This window comes from Tasmannia lanceolata, unplaced genomic scaffold, assembly GCF_043159265.1.
Source record: "Tasmannia lanceolata isolate RefF3 unplaced genomic scaffold, GAP_Taslan_0.1 ptg000019l, whole genome shotgun sequence".
Lineage (NCBI taxonomy): Eukaryota > Viridiplantae > Streptophyta > Magnoliopsida > Canellales > Winteraceae > Tasmannia > Tasmannia lanceolata.
The window spans coordinates 22016718-22036808 of NW_027518696.1; the positions used below are offsets into that span (position 1 = coordinate 22016718).

Here is a 20091-nt window from a genome sequence, read left to right on the forward strand (position 1 = left end):
GCCAAACCGAGTCACTCCTCGGATTATAGTTTCCTAAAAGTTCTCATAAGCCAATTAAAAAAGAAAAGACAAGCCGCTATAGATATATCATTGTGCTGATATCATTTCCCTATCATAAATAATGATTCTTTAATCCCATGACCAGCTTGGTTGTCGTTTAATCTTATTAATAAATTTGAACCATTTCAAAAAAATATATGAGGAAAGTGTTTCTAGTCGGTCGGCTAGAGAACCTTCTCTAGTCCGCCGACCAAAAACACACTGGGCCCACATTAATTGGATAATCCAAAACATTCATTTGATAGGCCCTGGCATAGATAGGGTGTGCCCAAAAAATCAGTTGCATGGGATCATCCTAACCTTTTGATTTGTGAAGGTTAAAAATGGACAGATTTGTTGAGTTTATACGCGTCAATTTTAACCTCCATAAATTGAAGGGTTAGGATGATCATATGGAGATGATTTTTTAGGCACATCCTATCTATGTCAGGGCCCATCAAATGAATTTTAACCTCCACTATCCATTTTTAACTTCCACAAATCGAAGGGCTAGAGTAATCCTATGGAGCTGATTTTTGGGCACACCCTATCTATGTCAGGGCCCATCAAATGAATTGTTTGGATCATCCAAACAAAATGGACCCACTGTGTTTTTGGTCGGCGGACTAGAGAAGGCTCTCTCGCCGACCGACTAGAGACACTATATATATATATATATATATATATATATATATATATATATATATATATGAGGAAAGTGTTTCTAGTCCGGCCGACTAGAGATCATTCTCTAGTCCGCCACCCAAAAACACATGGGTCCCACATATTTGGGTGATGCAAAGCATTCATTTGATGGGCCTTGACATAGAGACGGTGTCCACAAGAAATTAGCTTCATAGGATCATCCCAACCCTATGATTTGTGGAGCTTAAAATGGACGGCTATAAACCGCCACAAATCTGTCCATTTTTTAACTCCACAAATCGAAGTGTTAAGAAGATCCTATGAAGCTGAATTTTTGTGGACATCCTATATATGATAAGGCCTATCAAATGAATGCTTTAGATCACCCAAATATGTGGGACCCATGTGTTTTTGGGTGGCGGACTAGAGAATGATCTCTAGTCGGCCGGACTAGAAACACTTCTCTCTCTCTCTCTCTCTCTCTCTATATATATATATATATATATATATATATATATATATATATATATATATATATATATATAAAAGTGTTTCTAAGCACGTGCTTCGGGAGCTCCCTAAGCACAAGTGGCTTAAAAAGCCACCGATTGGTTCATATGGCGGGTCTACCTCTGCGGGGTCCACAAAAAGCGACCAATCGGTGGCTTTTAAGCCACTTGTGATTAGGGAGCTCCCTAAGCACGTGCTTAGAAACACTTTTCTTATATATATATATATATATATATATATATATATATATATATATATATATATATAATGATCAAAATACACCCCTCATAAAAACATAACAAAATACCGTTCTTATTATCTTACAAAAAATTAAAAAATACTCCACAATCATAGATAATAATAACAATATCATTGAAAATGATTCAATACCCTCATCTCAAGGAAAATGATAAAAACCCTCACATTTAGAAAATAATAAAATCTCCTTGGATGGAAAATGATAACAAATATGCATATCTAAGGAAAAATAACCAAAATGCCTATCCCATAGAAAATGATAAAATATCACTTTCTCGTGAACAAATTACAAATATTTTCATGTCATATGGAGCATGAAAAAAATACCCTTGTGGCGTCATATTCATTGCGTGGAGATCGGTGTTGATGTAGCCAATGTATTCAGAATAAAAAATTAGTATGCAAGTCACTACTTAGATGAAAGTCAAGGTCTAGACACCCTTTTTCTTACTTTTTAGTAGGGGTGCAACTTGGGTCGGGCTCAACTCGAGCCCGACGGGTTCAACCCGATTTTGGCTCTAGTTGCATTGGCATTTTCTTGGATTGGGTTGGGTTAGGGTTGGGAATAGCCAACCCGATTTAATTTTGGGTTGGGTTAGGGTTGAGGTCATGACAATCCGACCCGAACACAACCTCCGTCTTCTAATTTTATCATGATTTTCTTAGGATTGTGTATTTTTTTCTTGTATTTTTTTGTTGGCCCCATATGAACCCGAATCCAACCTGACCCGACCCGATTTGGAGACGGGTCGTGTTAGGGTTGACCATCCTCAACCCGACGCTCAGGTCAGGTCAGGTTAGGGTTGAGAGAATGCTTTCTTGGGTTGGGTTAGGGTTGGCCTCAACCCGATCCGACCCAACCCAACCCAACCGGAGTTGCTCGACTACTTTTTAGTCAATCAGCGTAAAAATAAAATACTAATTTCCATTTTCCCAAATTTTAAGTAGTTGTATCAAACAAAGAAAATCTCCTCCGGCTCTGAGCACATAAATCCAGCATTGCTAGTTAGTTTGCACAGCGACATTTTAAGAGTAACAGAACACATAAAACAATTTCCGATTCTTGAAGGCTGAGTTAATACAACTCCATTCGCTTTCAATATGGTACCTTGACGTTATCAAAGAACACAAATAAAAATCATTCTACCCAAAAAACAAGAGCCAAGTCTCAACATCTCAAACAAAAGGTAGGGATGTCTTGTATGCATTTTAGAAAAAGAAACTCAAAATTAAAATTATGCAAGCTTTTTAATGTACACTTAAGTTGCAAAGTGAACAATATATGGCATATCCTATCAGATATATTTCAACAATGCGAGAAGTAAATCCTTTTCATCACTATCGACTTGACCAATACTGACTTCAGTCCCCAAAAATACAACAGACCCCATGCCATTTCCCGGAAAAGATTGCTCATTGATCACATTTTCCATGCAAGATTCGCAATACTTTACAGCTCTTTGGCACAGCCACATTTTGTGGCAGATGCTGCTTTTCTCTACTGGAGAAAAACTTCAGATTATCTACGGTATCCCATCATGGGATCTACAAACCTTTATTCCCACAAGGTAAAAAAAATTTCCAAGTAAATGTAATGCCGATGAAAGCCAAAGCTGGGCTGTTGGTTCATCCAGTTTGTCTGATAAGCCCCATATAACAAACTATTTGGGTTCTGATAGTCGACCTTGTGGAGCAGAAAAACGGGGTTGATGGGTTCTGTTCAGTCTTTCAGTATTAAAGTGCCTATTGTCTGATGGGCCCCAGCCAAGAATTCCTGAATAGTTGGGTTCATGTAACCTGTTACCATTGTTTAGAGGTTCCTGATATGGTGGTTGAGGTTGAAGCTGATTGTCAATGTCAGCTCTTCGACGTCTCTTCCACGCCTCTGACTTTCCTGTCCCCTGATCCCTATAAAATGCTTGTGAAGGGTCGGACGAGAACTTTTGGTATCCACTAGGCTTATGATTACTATTGAAGGATGGATACTGATTGGGATCGCTATCTCTATCACTTGGGCCCGGAGCAGAGGCATAGAGGTGGGAAGATCCTACCCCGGCTTCAGCTTGGTGCTCCTGTTTAAGTTTCGAATAGATTTGAGCAAGCCTCTCTCCAGACAAATTTGAAAAGGAGGAGACATAGTTCCACAATCGCACTGTCATTCCTGTAGAAACCTCGATGTCATTTGAGTTGCGAAGAGCAGTTATATAGTTTTCCAAGACAGAAAGTAGAAACACAAAGCCCAGTGAACAAGGTATGTGATCTAAACCAGTCTCCAGGTAGAATAAATCATAAAGTTAACAGCAAGTAAGCGAATAAATCATAATGTTAACAAGAAGTAAGCATATTTCAAAATAGTACCAAATAAATCCAGATAGTAAACTAATTGTATCAGGTGGAAAAAAAATACATATTATCAAATATGACCATCCAACTTTAAATTAGTGTGACACAGAATGAAAGTCAGGGCTTGTGTATATCATAGTTGGTAGTATGAAGTAGGAACACCAAGCTGTCAAGCAGTAGAAAATCTTCCAAAAAATTCATGCACGAAGAGATGATATTTATCAGGGGTTGCTTAAATCTCGGTAAACCTGTCATAATCCTAAAACATACGAAAAAATTGCAAAAACGATTTAAAAAAAGAAAAATTTGCAAATTGGAATTGCTATATATTAATATAGTAACCACCGTTTTTCGTTTGTTACTAAGTTAAGCTGATATTTATCAGGGTTGCTAACTCAAGCATGTTGTGTGCACATGCTTGGGTAAACATGATTATTATGGTTGACTTATGAGACAAACTCAACCTTCACAGGAGCCTTCATTGAAGGAAAGGCAGCATCCATCAACAAACTCATTTAATCTTCAGTTCCTTTAATCTCCCAACTGAGATGATGACTATAATCTTTGACTTGAAGAACATTTCCCAAATCCTCATGAAGGCATCATCATTTGTATTCAACTCTCTTGTGAAATGGGATGCCAAGCAACACTTACGAACAGCATGATCAGTGTTTCAACTTTCAACTACCTTCTGCTTTTAAAAAATGAATGATTGAAGACATGCAGCAATCAATGTTTGTCAAACCAAGGATTGCGACCATCATAAAATTCCTTGATTGATAGAACCTCCAATTGCTAAAGTTGAAGGGGCTGTAAGTATATCGGATTTCAGGGCAATCAGTCTATTAGGGTGATTGTATAAAATCCTTGCTAAGGTGTTTTCGTGATGCTTTAAAAAGGTGATCCAAAAGGTAATCTAGAATAATCAATCAGTGTTTATCTAGGGAAGACAAATTCTTGACTCTGCATAGATGGCCAATGAGATGGTGGATTACTACTTTAAACTGGAAGAGGTGTGATAACCAAGTTAGATATCGAAAAGGCCGACAGGGTGGACTGGAATTGCTTGGACTGTCTCCTTAGTAGAATGGGGTTCGAAGAAAAATGGAAAGCCTATATTATGAGGTGTGTATCTTCTGCTTGGTTCGAAGAAAAATGGAAAGCCTACATTATGAGGTGTGTATCTTCTGCTTGGTTCTACAATTCGGTGAATGGGTCTCCGAAAGCTTTTTTAAATCCTCTTGTGGTCTGAGGCAAAGGGATCCCCACCCCCCTCTCCCCCTTTCTATCCTTGATAGTAGTTGAAACATGGAGTAGAATGATAGTATCATCATCATTTTGCTGATGAAGCTCCCCATGATTGAAGCTGTGGGATTTGGTTGTAGTTGAACAAGAAAGTGAATATAGTCCCCAGGATAGTTTTGTTCTCTTAAAACAAATATTAAGTGATATGAAGTTCCAATGATTAAAAAAATATGGATCACTGAATAATGAATTCATAAAAATAAACTTGATCTCACAGTTCAACAAGAGAGTGACAGTCTTTTTCGACCACTGACCCTTGAAAAAGCATAATAGCCTCAACATCAGGAAAAACATGGGTAAGGTCAAGAAGACTATTCTATTTCTCATTAACAAGACAACATGGTGACTTTCCATTATTTAGCCGAACCTTCAAAGATCAATCTTTGAAAGTATATAGAAAGTATATAGAAGTCTGAACAGTTTCTTGGAAGTCCCAGGAAAAAAAATAGAGAAAGCGTGTTCATATAAAATATTACAGTAATAGTGATACGAAATTGTTTTTGAAGAATTAAGAAACACTTACTAGATTGCTTATTTGATTCTGCTTGTTCCTGTACAATATGGTCTATCTTTCTCCCAAGAATTTGTAAATAATTCCGAATTTTGAAGAGCACCTGAGGAAATATCATATTGAAGAAGAGACATGCTTGTTAATTTGATAGAGCAAAAATATATGATGAAAAAAAGTGGAAAATAAAGTTCGAATTAACCTTTTCCTTCGGTAAATCTTCACTGGTAGTCTGCAACTTCTCTAGACGCTTCAATGTCCGCATCTCATCATCCATGACACTAGAACACCAATCCCTCCATCTTTCTTCCTTGAACCGCTGATACCTATCATGCTCTGATTCAGAAATCTCACCCTCCTCCTTCACCTTGTTTTCAACACGCTGACGCTTGTGAAGTGGTTCTTGGTTTGTTCTAACGTTTCGTTTAGGAAAAGCAGATTTACCCTGCACCACTTTAGAGCGAGTATTTGAGAGTTTCAAATGGTTTTCTGCTTCACTACGAGCCACTTTCACTTTTGAGTTCTTGCCACCAACAGCCGCGAATTCCTGGTAATAAAAGTTACATATCAAGTGATTAGTATTGCCACATTGATCTAAGAGCAGAATTTTGTTACAAGGGAGAAAAAGTCAGCCATTAGCCTTAAATTAAGTATAATCACCTCCTAGATGATAGAAACTAAGCACACATTTAATGTCTACATATAAGCTGATTATCAAAGAGTGGCACATTAGACCACATTACACTGTAAGATACTTATTTCCTGATCTTGGCTAAACATGGGATGATATAGATGTGAGATATAAAGACCGTACAGGAAAGTTCTCTAGATGCCATACATTCTAGTTTCCCGAAGGAATTCATCATTTTGACGTTCTAAGATGTAAAAAAGTCTCGGAAAGAAATAACTAGAATTCCAAAGGAATTCACTTTTCAAAAAAAAAAAAAAAACTTTTAGGGCCGTTTGGATAATTGGATTTTAGAATATTGGATTTCCTCAAAATCCTGGATGGAAAACGAGAAGACTGTCCGTTTCGCTTCTCTTTAAAACATTGGATTTTAAGTAAGAAATCTAGGTTTTAGAAATCACTCCCCCCTTATGAGATTTGTAAGACCTGGAAACATGAGATGATCTCCTACTCTCTTGCTGACGGAAAGAAGAGCGAGAAATCAGATTACAACCGCTGGTCTCCTCTCGTCTCCCATCTACGATTTCAAGGAAATCCAAGATTCTAAAATCCGCATATCCAAACGGGCACCTTAAGGTCTACAACCGTTATAAGAGTAATCCAATAACAGGTAGTAAATTCAGCACCAACACGAAGAGTAAAAGCAGGCAAAATCTAAAAAAACAAAGACCAGAATTAGCAACAAAATTGCAGATACACTCTGTTAACTTACCAACTTCTCCAAAAGCTTAAGCTGTTGGAGAAAGGCGTTATTTATCTTTTATACTTTTAACACTCCCCCGCACGTGTGGTCCACTTGGCAAACACGTGGCACATGTGGTCCCACTTTGGGCTGACCATCGCATGTGGATTTTTGCTATCCGGAAGGTTTGAACTCGAGACCTTTGGCTTTGATACCATGTTAACTTACCAACTTCTCCAAAAGCTTAAGCTGTCGGAGAAAGGCGTTATTTATCTTTTATAATTTTAACACACTCAAAGCTACTAATAAGACACCCATGTGCACCGCAAAAAATAATATCACAAACACAGATGCCATACATGATTTTTTGTTATCTTCTACGTAGGAAGAGGAGAGGAGTGGAGAAGAAAAGAAAAGAGATGAGAGAAATGAGTGTGAGAGAGTTGTCTTTCTCTCACACAAAAATGTTATATATAAAGCAAAGTGTTTCTAGTCGGTCGACTAGAGAACCTTCTCTAGTCTGCCGACCAAAAACACAGTGGGCCCACATTGTTGGGATGATCCAAACATTCATTTAATGGAAGCTGACATAGGGTGTGCCCAAAAAATCATCTCCATAGGATCCTCCTAACCCTTCGATTTGTGGACGTTAAAAATGGACAGTGGAGGTTAAAAACACAGTGGGCCCACGTTGTTTGGATGATCCAAATCATTCATTTGGTGGGCCCTGACATAGATATGGTGTGCCCAAAAAATCATCTCCATAGGATCATCCTAACCCTTCGATTTGTGGAGGTTAAAATGGTGTCCACAAATCGAAGGATTAGGATGATGCAATGGAGCTAATTTTAGGCACACCCTTGTGGGCCCACTGTGTTTTTGGTCGGCGGACTAGAGAAGGTTCTCTAATCGACCGACTAGAGACACTTCTCTCTCTCTCTCTCTCTCTCTCTCTCTCTCTCTCTCTATATATATATATATATATATATATATATATAGAGAGAGAGAGAGAGAGAGAAATATATATATATATATATATATATATATATATATATATATATACAGTTCTCTGTCTGTCTCTCTCTCTCTCTCTCTCTCTCTCTATATATATATATATATATATATATATATATATATAGGAAAAGGTTTCTGAGCTCGAGCTCAGCCTGAGCTAGCCACTATAAATACATCATCCATGTAGTTTGACTCATCCAACCCATTCATTTTATAGGTTATGATTAGGATTATGATTTCTGGTTATGGTTAGGATTATAGGTTATGGTTAGGGTTATGATTTGTGGAGGTTTAAAATGGATGGGTAGAAAATGGGCTTCTATAGATTGAATGGTTTGGATTATGGTATGGAGATAGTCTGTTAGGAACACCCTATCTATGTGAGGTCCTATAGAATGAATGGGTTGGATGAGTCAAACAACATGGAGATGGTGTATTTATAGTGGCTACTCGAGGTCAGAAACCTCGCCCCCTATATATATAAATAAATATATATATATATATATATATATGAGAAAAGGGTTCCTGCGCTCGAGCGAAGATAGTTTATTTGCGCTAGAGTGCTAGAAACAGGGGTAAGGCCACATTGGGGGGGGGGGGGTGATCCTAAGCATTCATTTGACAGGCCCCATCATGGATGAGGGGGTGTACGAAATATTAGCTCCATTGGACCCTCTTAGGGTGTCCATTTGTGGGGGAGAAAATGGACAGATACAGTTTGTCAACAAATCTGCCCATTTTTCACTCCACAAATGGACACCCTATGGTGATCCAATGGAGCTGATTTTTGGCGGACACCCTATCCATGAAAAGGCCCATCAAATGAAAGCTTTGGATCCCCCCCAAATGCGACCCACCCCTGTTTCTGTGCTCGAGAACAGAGCGCAGGAACCCTTTATATATATATATAGGAAAGTGCTTCTGAGCTCCAGCTCATATAAGCTTATCTGAGCTTGAGCTCAAAAAATCTTGCTGGCCCACATTTTTGGGGTGATCCAAAGCATTTATTTGAAAGGCCCTTACATGGATAGGGTGCCTACAAAAAATCAAGTCCATAGGATCATCCTAACCCTTCCATTTGTGGAGGGAAAAAATGGGCAGATCTGTGGAGACACAGTATCTGTCCATTTTTCCCTCTAATTTTGGATGGGTTAGGATGATCTTATGGACCTGATTTTTGGTACAAACCCAATCCATGTTAGGGCCATTCAAATGAATGCTTTGGAATCACCCCAAAAATGTGGGCCCACATAAGTTTTTGATGCTCGAGCTCAGAAACACTCTCTTGGAATCACCCCAAAAATGTGGGCCCACATAAGTTTTTGATGCTCGAGCTCAGAAACACTCTCTCTCTCTCTCTCTCTCTCTCTCTCTATATATATATGAGTAAAGGGTTCCTGCGCTCGAGCATAGGTCCGAAGCGCAACACCAACACAGGTCTGCTCAAAATAGTATAGGCCACCGATCTCACGGCCTAGACCAATCCTCGTCCTAGCCTTCAAATCTTGTAAAACATGGTAAGAAGGAAAGAAAGAAACAGAGCAATTTAGAAATGATGGTACATGGAGAACGGAAGATAAATGAACTCCATTCGAGGTGGAGACGACACCAACCCCAGAGATGGGGGATGTAGTTCCATCCGGTAATGTAACAAAATGAGGGATCATAGAAGAGGATGACTAGAAAGAGGAGAGAAGATTAGAATTACGAATCATGTAATGTGATGCCCCTGAATCTATGAGCCATGATTGTATCAGTAAGAAAACAGCATGGGCTACCTTGTTGGGCAAAAGTTGCAGCGGATGGCTTGCCTTTGTCGCATAGGTGAAGAAGTTCCTCATAGTCAGCTCGACTGACAACCATGGAGTCAGTAGAGGCCACTGTAGCGGGAGCAGGAGCAGGGGAGGGCTATCAGAAGCAACGACGGAAGCAGCAGCAAGGCGGTAGGGGCGAAGCTCTAGATGTAAATCATAGCAGTAATCAACATTGTGGCCTTCCACACGACAGTGGGTTCAGTAGCGAGACCCACGTCCACGACCTCCCCCTAAATCACGACCACCACCATCACGGCCACAGCCAAACCAACCACCACCACACCCGCGGTCACCTCCAACATAAGTAGCAAGGGCGGAGCCATCAACACTAGGGTCAGTGGCTGGAATAACCCTCAAACGCTCGACCCTAGAGAATACCTCAAGTAATAGGGAATAGACCCAGAGCTAACAATATGTTGTCGTATTTGTAGGTAGTCAGGACCCAGAGAATCAAGGAATCGAACAGTCCATAACTCCTCCTGACGTTTGGCAAGAACTACAGGATCGACGGTGAAGGGCATGAGCAAGTCAAGCTGCTGACAAAGAGTGACATAATCACTGTAATGGACTGCCACCGGCTCGTCCCCATGCTGGAGACCAAACCACTCAGACAGGGGCAAGAATATCAGCCCCAGAATATAAAGTCAACGCATGATCCTAGATTTCCTTAGAGGACTGAAGAAACATCATCCAAGCAGCAACCTTGGGTTCCATACAACCCCATAGGAATGATGGATCACAGCGTCTTCTTGAAGCCACCTAGCAAACGATGGATCCGTGGTGACCGGAGGATCACTCTCAAGAAAAATAATTTTACCAAAAAGGAGATGTGTCTGAACTGCCATCCGCCAACGTGGGTAATTTGTCTCATCAAGTTTGATGGAGCACATCTGAAAAGGAGCCTCCAAGGGTGTATAACTAGGAGAGGGAACAGAAGGCAAAGGGGATATCTCAGCAACCTTGCGGGCAGCCATTTGATGAGAAGGCGGCTCCATTGGATCCCTAACGGAAGCCAACAACCAACCACGATGAGGCAAGGAACCACATAGTGAACCATCGGCCATTTGCTGAGAAGAAGGCTCCATTGGATCCCTAACGGAGGCCAACAACCAACCACGATGAGGCAAGGAACCACGTAGCGAACCATCTACCACTCAAACAACACCACCACCAATATCAACTACAAACCAATCACCACCAACAACACAAGTAACGAGTCACCTGATCACTACCAAAGCCAACAAAAAGTTCTCTCCAACAGTTCATCAAACAGTTAGGCGCACACTTATCAGTCCCAACGACAAACCAATGATCCAGAACAAGGAAAACGGACCACCACCAATACCAACTAGCAACACACGAGGAATGCCACCAACAACCAAGAACCAACAACAATATCAACAAGGTTCCACCAACAACCAAGAACCAACAACAACAACCAAAGTGAGAACACAATCAGCACCACCAACAAGGCTCCATAAACACATAAAACGCCCCAACAATATCGACAACAACATCAAGATGTGGTCCCGGGACAAATAAAGGATCAAGAATACCACACAAACATTACATGAAAGGACAATCGGCAACCAACGTCCATGAACCAAGAAGGGGGTGAAAAGACAAGGAAAAAGAGTTTAGACCATAAGGAAGAAGGGGACTACGGACTGATGTGAAAAGATATCAAGTTTAAGGGCAGGGTTTTAAGCCAATCATGAGATAAAAATAGCTAGGGAGGGGGTGGGTAGGGTAAGGATGAGGAAGAATCACATTGAGGGACTTCTAGGGTTAGGATTTTGGAAGGAAAGTGCTAGGGTTAGGGTTTTGGGAGGGAAAAACATGGGATGGGGGGAGGTTTTATTGGGTAAGGTTTGTTGGAGAGTGAGGCTAGGGTTAGAGATGAAAAAGATGTGTGGCCAGGGTTAGGGGTGAAAACCCCAAAAAATGGAGGGTTTTGGGGTGGGGTGGTGGCAGTGCTGGTGTGGGGGTTGGGTTGAGGGCTAGAGTTGATTGTGGAAGAATCCAATTGAAAAATAATGAGGGGTGGTGACGATGGAAAAACCCAAAGAGGGGGGCTTAGCTAGGGATAGAGTGAAGAAAGAAAAAAAAAAGGAAGAAGAAGAGAAACTAGGGTATTGTACCTTTAAGCAGGGAAGAAGATAATCACTTCCACCTTGTGCTCTGATACCATGTTATCTTCTACATGGGAAGAGGAGACGAATGGAGAACAGAAAAAAGAGATGGGAGAAATGAGTGCGAGAGAGTTGTCTTTCTCTCACACGAAAATGTTATATATAAATATATATATATATATATATATAATGAGAGAGAGAGAGATAAGTGTATCTACTCGATCGAGTAAATAACTTATCTACTCCGTCGGCTTAAAATACAGTGGGGGCCCACATTGTTTGCGTGATGTAAACCATTCATTTGATAAGCCCTCGCATAGATGAGTGTGCCCAAAAAATCAGCTCCATAGGATCAGATGATCATCCCAACACTTCGATTTGTGGAGCTTAAAATGGACGGGTATAAACCTTCACAAATCTATCCATTTTTTACCTCCACAGTTCTAAGGGTAAGGATGATCCTAAGGAGCTGATTTTTTGGGCACACCCTATCTATGTGAGGGCCTATCAAATGAAAACTTTGGATCATCCAAACAATGTGGGCCCACTGTGTTTTGCTTTTGGGAGACGAAGTAGATAAGTTACCTGCTCGATCGAGTAGATACACTAATCCCATATATATATATATATATATATATATATATATATATATATATATATATATATATCTTAAGAAAAGGTTTCTGAGCTCGAGCTCAGCCTGAGCTAGCCAATATAAATACACCATCTCCATGTTGTTTGACTCATCCAACCCATTGATCTTATAGGTTATGAATAGGATTATGATTTCTGGTTATGGTTAGGATTATAGGTTATGGTTAGAGTTATGATTTGTGGAGTTTAAAATGGATGGCTAGAAAATGGGCTTCTATATATTGAATGGTTAGGATTATGGAATGGAGATAGTTTGTTAGGAACACCCTATCTATGTGAGGTCCTATAGAATGAATGGGTTGGATGGGTCAAACAACATGGAGATGGTGTACATATAGTGGCTAGCTCAGGCTGAGCTTGAGCTCAGAAACCTCGCCCCTCGCCCCCTATATATATATATATATATATATATATATATATATATATATATATATATATATATATATATATATATATATACGGAAAAGTGACCGTACTCAGTCGAGTAGATAAGCTTATCTACTCGGTCGAGCTAGAAACAGTGGCGGCCCACATTGTTTGGGTGATCCAAACCATTCATTTGAAAGGCCCTTACCAACATAGCAAAAAAAAATTAGATCCATAGGATCATCTAACCCATCCAAATGTGGAGGGAAAAATGGACAGACACAGTTTTCCACTAATCTGCCCATTTTTCCCTCCACTGTTGGATAGGTTAGGATTATCCTATGGAGCTGATTTTTTGTGAACACATATCTAGGTAATGACCTTTCAAATGAATAGTTTGGATCACCCAAAAAATATGGGCCCCCACTGTTTTTAGCCGACCGAGAAGATAAGCTTATCTACTCGACCAAGTACGCCCACTTTCCCTATATATATATATATATATATATATATATATATATAGAGAGAGAGAGAGAGAGAGAGAGAGAAAAATGATTGTGAGGTTGAAGCTCGTATAGCTTATATGAGCTTGAGGGCCCAAACACATGTGGGCCCACATTTTTAGGATGATCCAAAGCATTCATGTGAAAGGCCCTTACATAGATAGGGTGTGTACAAAAAATCAGCTCGATAGGATCATCCTAACCCATCCAACAGTGGAGGGTAAAATGGGCAGATTAGTGGACAAACTGTGTCTGTCCATTTTTCCCCATTTTTTCCTCCACATTTGGATGGGTTAGATGATCCTATGGATCTAATTTTTTTTGTGGACACCCTATGTAGATAAGGGCCTTTCAAATGAATGGTTTGGATCAATGTTTTGAAAATCGGAATCGAATGGTAAATCGTAATCGGGGTCGAATCGTATCGGAATGTAAATCGCATCGTAAATCGTAAGATTCATTCAAAAATATAAAAAATAAGTATAATAAAAAATTATAAATAAATTAAGAATAAAAATAGCCAATTATTCATTTTTCATCCAAATTCATTAATTCAAATAGAAACTACCATGATTAGCATTCAATATCGTAATACGAATTGTTTGCTGACAAACTTGACAAATACTAATCATCTAATTCTCATCCAAACCTATGCATCTTGGTTAATAATCTTTAAACAAAGACACAAGATCAAATCAATTCTCAAAGTCTCAAACATCAAATGCCAAATATCAATCATAAAAGATAGGAATCAATGTTGTCCTTATTATAGTAGTCTCCCACCTCGACTCCCACCTCGATGTGAGTAATGCCCTCAACAAATGCTTTGTGCTCGACTGGTTCGATTCGTTCGAAGTCCTACTCCTCTATCTTCTTCCTTCTAATGAGAGGGATTTCAAAGGCTTCTTGTAATGTAGAAAGGAAATGAGGTCTTTTGAAAGAAAGAAATATTTTCTTTTATACAAAACTTAATTTGGATAAATCACATAAATCGTATGAATCGTACGATTTACTATCGAATCGTAAGATTCAATAAAAAATTGTAAGATTCATACAAATTAAGATTCAATCATGGGATTCAAATCGTTTTGCCTAAGAATCGTAAATCGAATCATAAATCGAACCGTAAATCGTAAGATTTTCAAAACAATGGTTTGGATCACCCAAACAATGTGGGCCCCCACTGTTTTTAGCCTGACCGAGTAGATAAGCTTAGAAATGAATCCTTTAGAAAAAATTCATAAAGAAGGTAAAAGGAATCTACCCGGCTCTAATCCTGGTTCTAGTTGGGTTCTTCTACGTGGATCGTTTTCTTCCATTCTATCCTATCCAAGGTCATGTTCTCTGTTATGTTCCTAGCTATCAAGTCTTTCCTCACTGTTTCTACCCAAGTTGTTTTCAATCTGCCGCTACCTCTTTTTACTCCATCAATTTGGCTCGAGTCGCCTCTTCTCACCGGAGCATCCAAAGGCCTACGTTGGATACGTCCAAACCATCTTAAGCGGTGCTCTCTCATCTTCTCCTCAATTGGTGCCACTCCCACCTTTTTACGAATGTCTTCCCTTTTAACTCTCTCTCTCTCTCTCTCTCTCTCTCTCTCTCTCTCTTTATATATATATATATATATGTGTGTGTGTGTGTGTGTGTGTGTGTGTGTGAGATATGAGTTACATGTACAATGACTAGTATGCCCTTAGAAGTAATGAATACATCTACCAATTTTCTAATCAAACTACACCATTTGATTTTGTTCAGATCTAGAAGAGGGTCATAAAGAATTAGAAAAATTCAAGAGAAACTCCACTGCACAACCTTTTAACCTCTGCAACAGTCAGACATACTCACCCACAGGGTTGAGACTTTCAACAGGAATGTGACAAGCAAATAAGGAAATATCTAAATTATCCTAGACTCTAGGCTTCATATGGCAATGTGAAGAGCAAGTTTCTTCATTTCATATGGCACACAAATTGCACCAATTTGCATAATGAACATCCAAATATTCAACTAGTTGGAAGTGTGTGTGTGTGTGTGTGTGTGTGTGTGTGTGTGTGTGTGTGCATGCGCGAGCGCGTTTGTGCGTGCGTACGTGCATATGGGTGCAGATATGGGTCACTAGCTCTGATTATGCGAATTATAGGGTCATTATCTATGACTATGTTGCTAGAATTTTATTAGCAGATGCAGCCACGCTGTGACAGTTAGGCGATTTGTGCAAAAGTTAGGGCAGCTTGGTATGGAATTTGAAAGATGTTGAAGATGGAAGTATCTAACGTTTGGAGCAAAGTTACTTCTGTGATCAATGTTAAACATCATCTCACTGGTTAAATGGTCACTATCTCTGATTATGATATTAGAATTTTATCAAGACATGCATGCCGACGCGGTGATAGTTAGGTGATTGGTGCAAAAATTAGGGCAGCTTGGTATGGAATTTAAAACAAGTGGAAGCTCGAATTATCTAATGTTTGGATCAAGCAAGACTATAGTATCACTATAACATAGCTCAAGGACATGAACCCCCACCTCATGGAGGTTTGGAAGTCTTTTTAGTGATATCACAAGGTGTTTAGCTTTAGCATGCTTCTCTGAGATTTCCTTCAGTGATATTCATCATGAAGACAATACCAGGGCTGATTTACTAGCTAATCATAGTGTCCTTTTTTTCAGATGTCAAGGAACGGCATGAGATGCCATCTTTACAGTTGTATTTTCCCCTAGCAATGGAGTTTCTATTTGTATTGATTTTTAGTTCTCTTACCGATAGAACTTTTGCGAGAAAACAAGAGAAAGTTGATGTAAGAGAGAGAGAGAGACGAGCATCAGGGGCGGAGGGACATATAGCATGTTTTTTTTTTTTTTGGGTGTGTGTGTGTGTGTGTGTGTGGTGGTGGTGGGTGGGGGGGGGGGGGGGGGGGGGGGGGGGGCGGGCAATGACTTGCAAAATCCCTTTTGTTATGCAGGTTCCCATTGGTTGCCAATATGTTGGTCCCTTGAAAACGTATTACGCAAAAGCACCCGATGATTCTACTCTTTATTTGAGTGAGAAAACCATGTGAGAAACCAGTTCATGCATTTTGGGAAAAAGCTTCGAGAGAGTGGTTTTCAATGCGCAAAAACGCATAAAAAAAGCTCGATTAAAAGGGTTTAAGATCGATTCATTCAAAGGCACTCAAAGAGTGTCATATTCATCCACTCGAAGAACAACTCGTGTGAAGTATGTTTTTTATTGTACCTTTTTTAAATAAAATATTTTTGATATCTTTTCTTCTACAGATTCACCTACACTGATGGTTTAGGGTTTTCTAATTTAGGGCATTTGGTTTAGGGACTTTGCTTCACACGTTTTTGATTTGGGGTTTTTAATTTGGGGATTTTTATTTGGGGCTCTTGATTTCGTGTTTTTTATTTAGAATTTTTTATTTGGGCGTTATTGATTTGGGTTTTTTGATTTAGGGATTTTTAATTTAATTTAGGGTGTTCTGATTTGGGATTTTTGATTTAGAGTTTTACCAGTTTACTTTTTTAGTCCGTGGCTCATTGAAGGGTCTTTTTAATCTTTTTAATAACAAGTAGAAGTCCATTTTGTGATTTGGGAACAAAACAAAGAATTGCAATTGCACACAGCACACAATTACACGAAGAAAAGCGCACAACACAGTTTTCTCCCAAGCCGCGCGGTGAGAGTCTCCTCTCCCTCTCTGTGTACCATTTTAATATAAATATATATATATATATATATATATTGAATGGTACCATTTTAATATATTACTTCCCACTCTTTACAGATTTTGTTTTTTTTTTTGTATAACTCTATACATGATTTTCATATAATCTAATTAGGTTTTAAACTTTTAGGGTTTTTACCACTCTTCTTATTTATTAGATCTGGGGTTTATATTAATTTTAAAAGCTTAGATAGTTATTTGTAAAACATGAACAGTAATTTTTTATTAATACTCAACTCAACTCAACTAAGCCTTCGTCCCAAGCTAGTTGGGGTCGGCTAATGAATCCTTCTGAAAACTTTCATAAAGACGGTGAAAGGATCTCCCAGGCTCAAATTGACTAAGTCTAATCCTGACACTAGTTGAGTTCGTCTGCATGGATCATTTTCTTCCATTCTCTCCTATCCAAGGTCATGTTCTTTGTTATGTTCCTAACCCTCAAGTAATTTTTGATTAATATCCTTTAAAAAATATTATACTAATTGATAGATAAAATTTTCATGCTAATTATTGATCAATATTCACTCCTCAAAATTTTAATTTTAAGTTGAATAATGGGAAACCAAAAACTATCGATGCATTCTTTAAAAAGCATAATGTTAATGATTCAGAAATCACCTTCTCCATTAAATTATGACATGTCAAGTATTAAGCAGTGTTCTTCTAAGTTAATAAGAACCCAACTTGAATAAGTTAATACTAATTCCTTAAAATGTGATTCATGATTACGTCCTCATATATGGGAATATCATGTTAATCAAAGATATGAAATTCGGTGTCCATATCTTAAAGCTGGACCATATCAATTTCTACTTTCAGAGTATCCTCTTTCAAGAACAGAGAATCATCTTCGTTGATTTCAATCTTCTTATTTAAAAAAAAAATTCTTCTGTAGAATATCCCCTTCAAAATACGCAGCATTTTGTCTTCCAAGTTATCGTTTTTGTAAGAAACCAACATGACGCCGGGGATTAAGCGCGTTAACAAGTGAAGGATTTCGAAATTAGAAAAAAGTGAATGGAGTGAATTGTACCTTTCTAGGTCATGTTGGAAAATGCCCTAATTTACCACAGAAAACTGCTGAGAAAGCTTGTCGAGATCTATTGAATCAATCGTAACATATTAATAAGGTCATAGAGAAGCAAACATCACAAGAGATTGAGAATAACCGATTGCGACTCAAGGCCTCCATAGGCACTGTTCGTTAGCTAACATTTCAACCACGTGACAATTCAAAAAAAAAAAAAACAATTCAATCATGTGCTTTTAGAGGTCATGATGAAAGCTTGAGTTTAAGAAATCGAGATAATTATATTCAAATGATATAGATTTTGTCAAATTATAATGAAAAAGTTTATGGGTTGTCTTAGAAAATGCGCAAAAGAATGCCAATATACATATCACCCACAGTACAAAAGGAAATTTTGTATATTTTCTCAAGTGCGTAGCGCAGTTCGCGAAAAAATTGGGGATGCAAAGTTTTGCATTATTGTTGATGAAGCTCGAGACGAGTCTAAGAGAGAGCAAATGGCTCTTATTTTAAAGATTGTTATTAAGGATAGTTTTATTAGAGCGTTTTTTTTATCTCATGCATGTTAGAGATACTTCATTTACTCTTAAATATGATATATGTGCCATTCTCTCTTATTACAATCTCAACATTCAAAACATTCTAAGCCAAGGGTATGATGGTGTTAGTAATATGCGTGGTGAGTAAAATGATTTACATGCCTTATTTCTTAAAGATTGCACGTATGCATATTAAGTGCATAGACTAGCTCACCAATTACAATTAGCATTGGTTGAAGCATCCAGAGAAGTAATTCCTATTTATCAGTTTTTCTCAAAGTTGTCTTCCATTGTTAATATCATTGGTGCCTCCGGCACATTCATGATGAATTACAATCTAACAAGCAGTTGATATTGCACATTTGATCGTTATCAATGAGATTGAGTCTGGTAGAAGAGCTAATTAACTTGGTAGTTTGCAACGAGCTAGGATACTCGATGGGGCTCCCATTATAATTCTATTTGCAGCTTACTAAATATGTTTTCTTCAACTTGCGCAGTGCTTATAAATATCAATAAAGAATGAGTCATTTCCTCTCAACGTGGTGATGCAGATGCCACTCATGATATGATGACATCTTTTGAATTATTTTTATACTACACTCGATAAAAGAAATTATGGGAATCACTGATGTTTTAAATGTTATGCGTTTAATCTCAACTATAAAATTACTCATTCAAAAGTTGAGAGAAAACGGCTAGAATAGTTTGCTTGAAAACGTAAAATCATATTGCGAAAGACATGAGAGATTCATCATCCACATTTTCTATATTAAAACTCTCAGCGATTTCTTTTTCGATGTAGACAACCAAACAATCTGCAAGAAATTCATCATCCATCTTGTTACAAACTCTGATTTTTAACAAGCTTGAAAACTGAAAATGCACGCTTTGTAGTTAAAGTTGAAACTGGAAGTCAACACAAGACGTATCAATCTATCAATCAGATAAAAGATCGTTGACGTTCCCGTTGCACTTAATCTCTGTCAAAGTCTAGAAATTGTGAAAATATTTTGAAAATCTGGATGCTTAAGTATATCAAGCTCATAATGCTGCAGTTGAAATCTCAAATGAATTTTTCCTCCGTGAAATCTTTAAGGATAAAATTTCTCCACAAGATTACAAATATCATCAATTTTAAAAGATTTATAAACACCCTTAGGATCAAGAGCAGAACTAAGAATATGGACTTCCATTGCTTGCTCACTAAATCTACTATTTAGCTCTTGCAATTGAGAGGCTATTGCAGCATTAAATATATCAACCCGATAACGGTGCTCCATCGTAATGGGATACTGTGAAGGACGTGCCGACGACGACCTACTGTGTAATG

General features: G+C 38.4%; 1 protein-coding gene across 2 annotated transcripts in view; it reads right to left on the reverse strand.

Annotated features, from left to right (window-relative positions):
* Positions 1 to 2659: 2659 nt before the first annotated feature.
* The window catches only part of LOC143853009 (protein CHROMATIN REMODELING 5-like), a 69106-nt gene continuing 51674 nt past the window's right edge, over positions 2660 to 20091 (reverse strand). For both annotated transcript variants that reach the window (XM_077362703.1, XM_077362702.1), the window contains exons 29-31: positions 5811 to 6155; positions 5624 to 5714; positions 2660 to 3613 (exon numbers count right to left, since the gene is read on the reverse strand). In XM_077362703.1, coding sequence (XP_077218818.1) covers positions 3114 to 3613; positions 5624 to 5714; positions 5811 to 6155 — 936 coding nt within the window. In that variant the 3' untranslated portion in view covers positions 2660 to 3113. The remainder of the gene's footprint in view (positions 3614 to 5623; positions 5715 to 5810; positions 6156 to 20091) is intronic.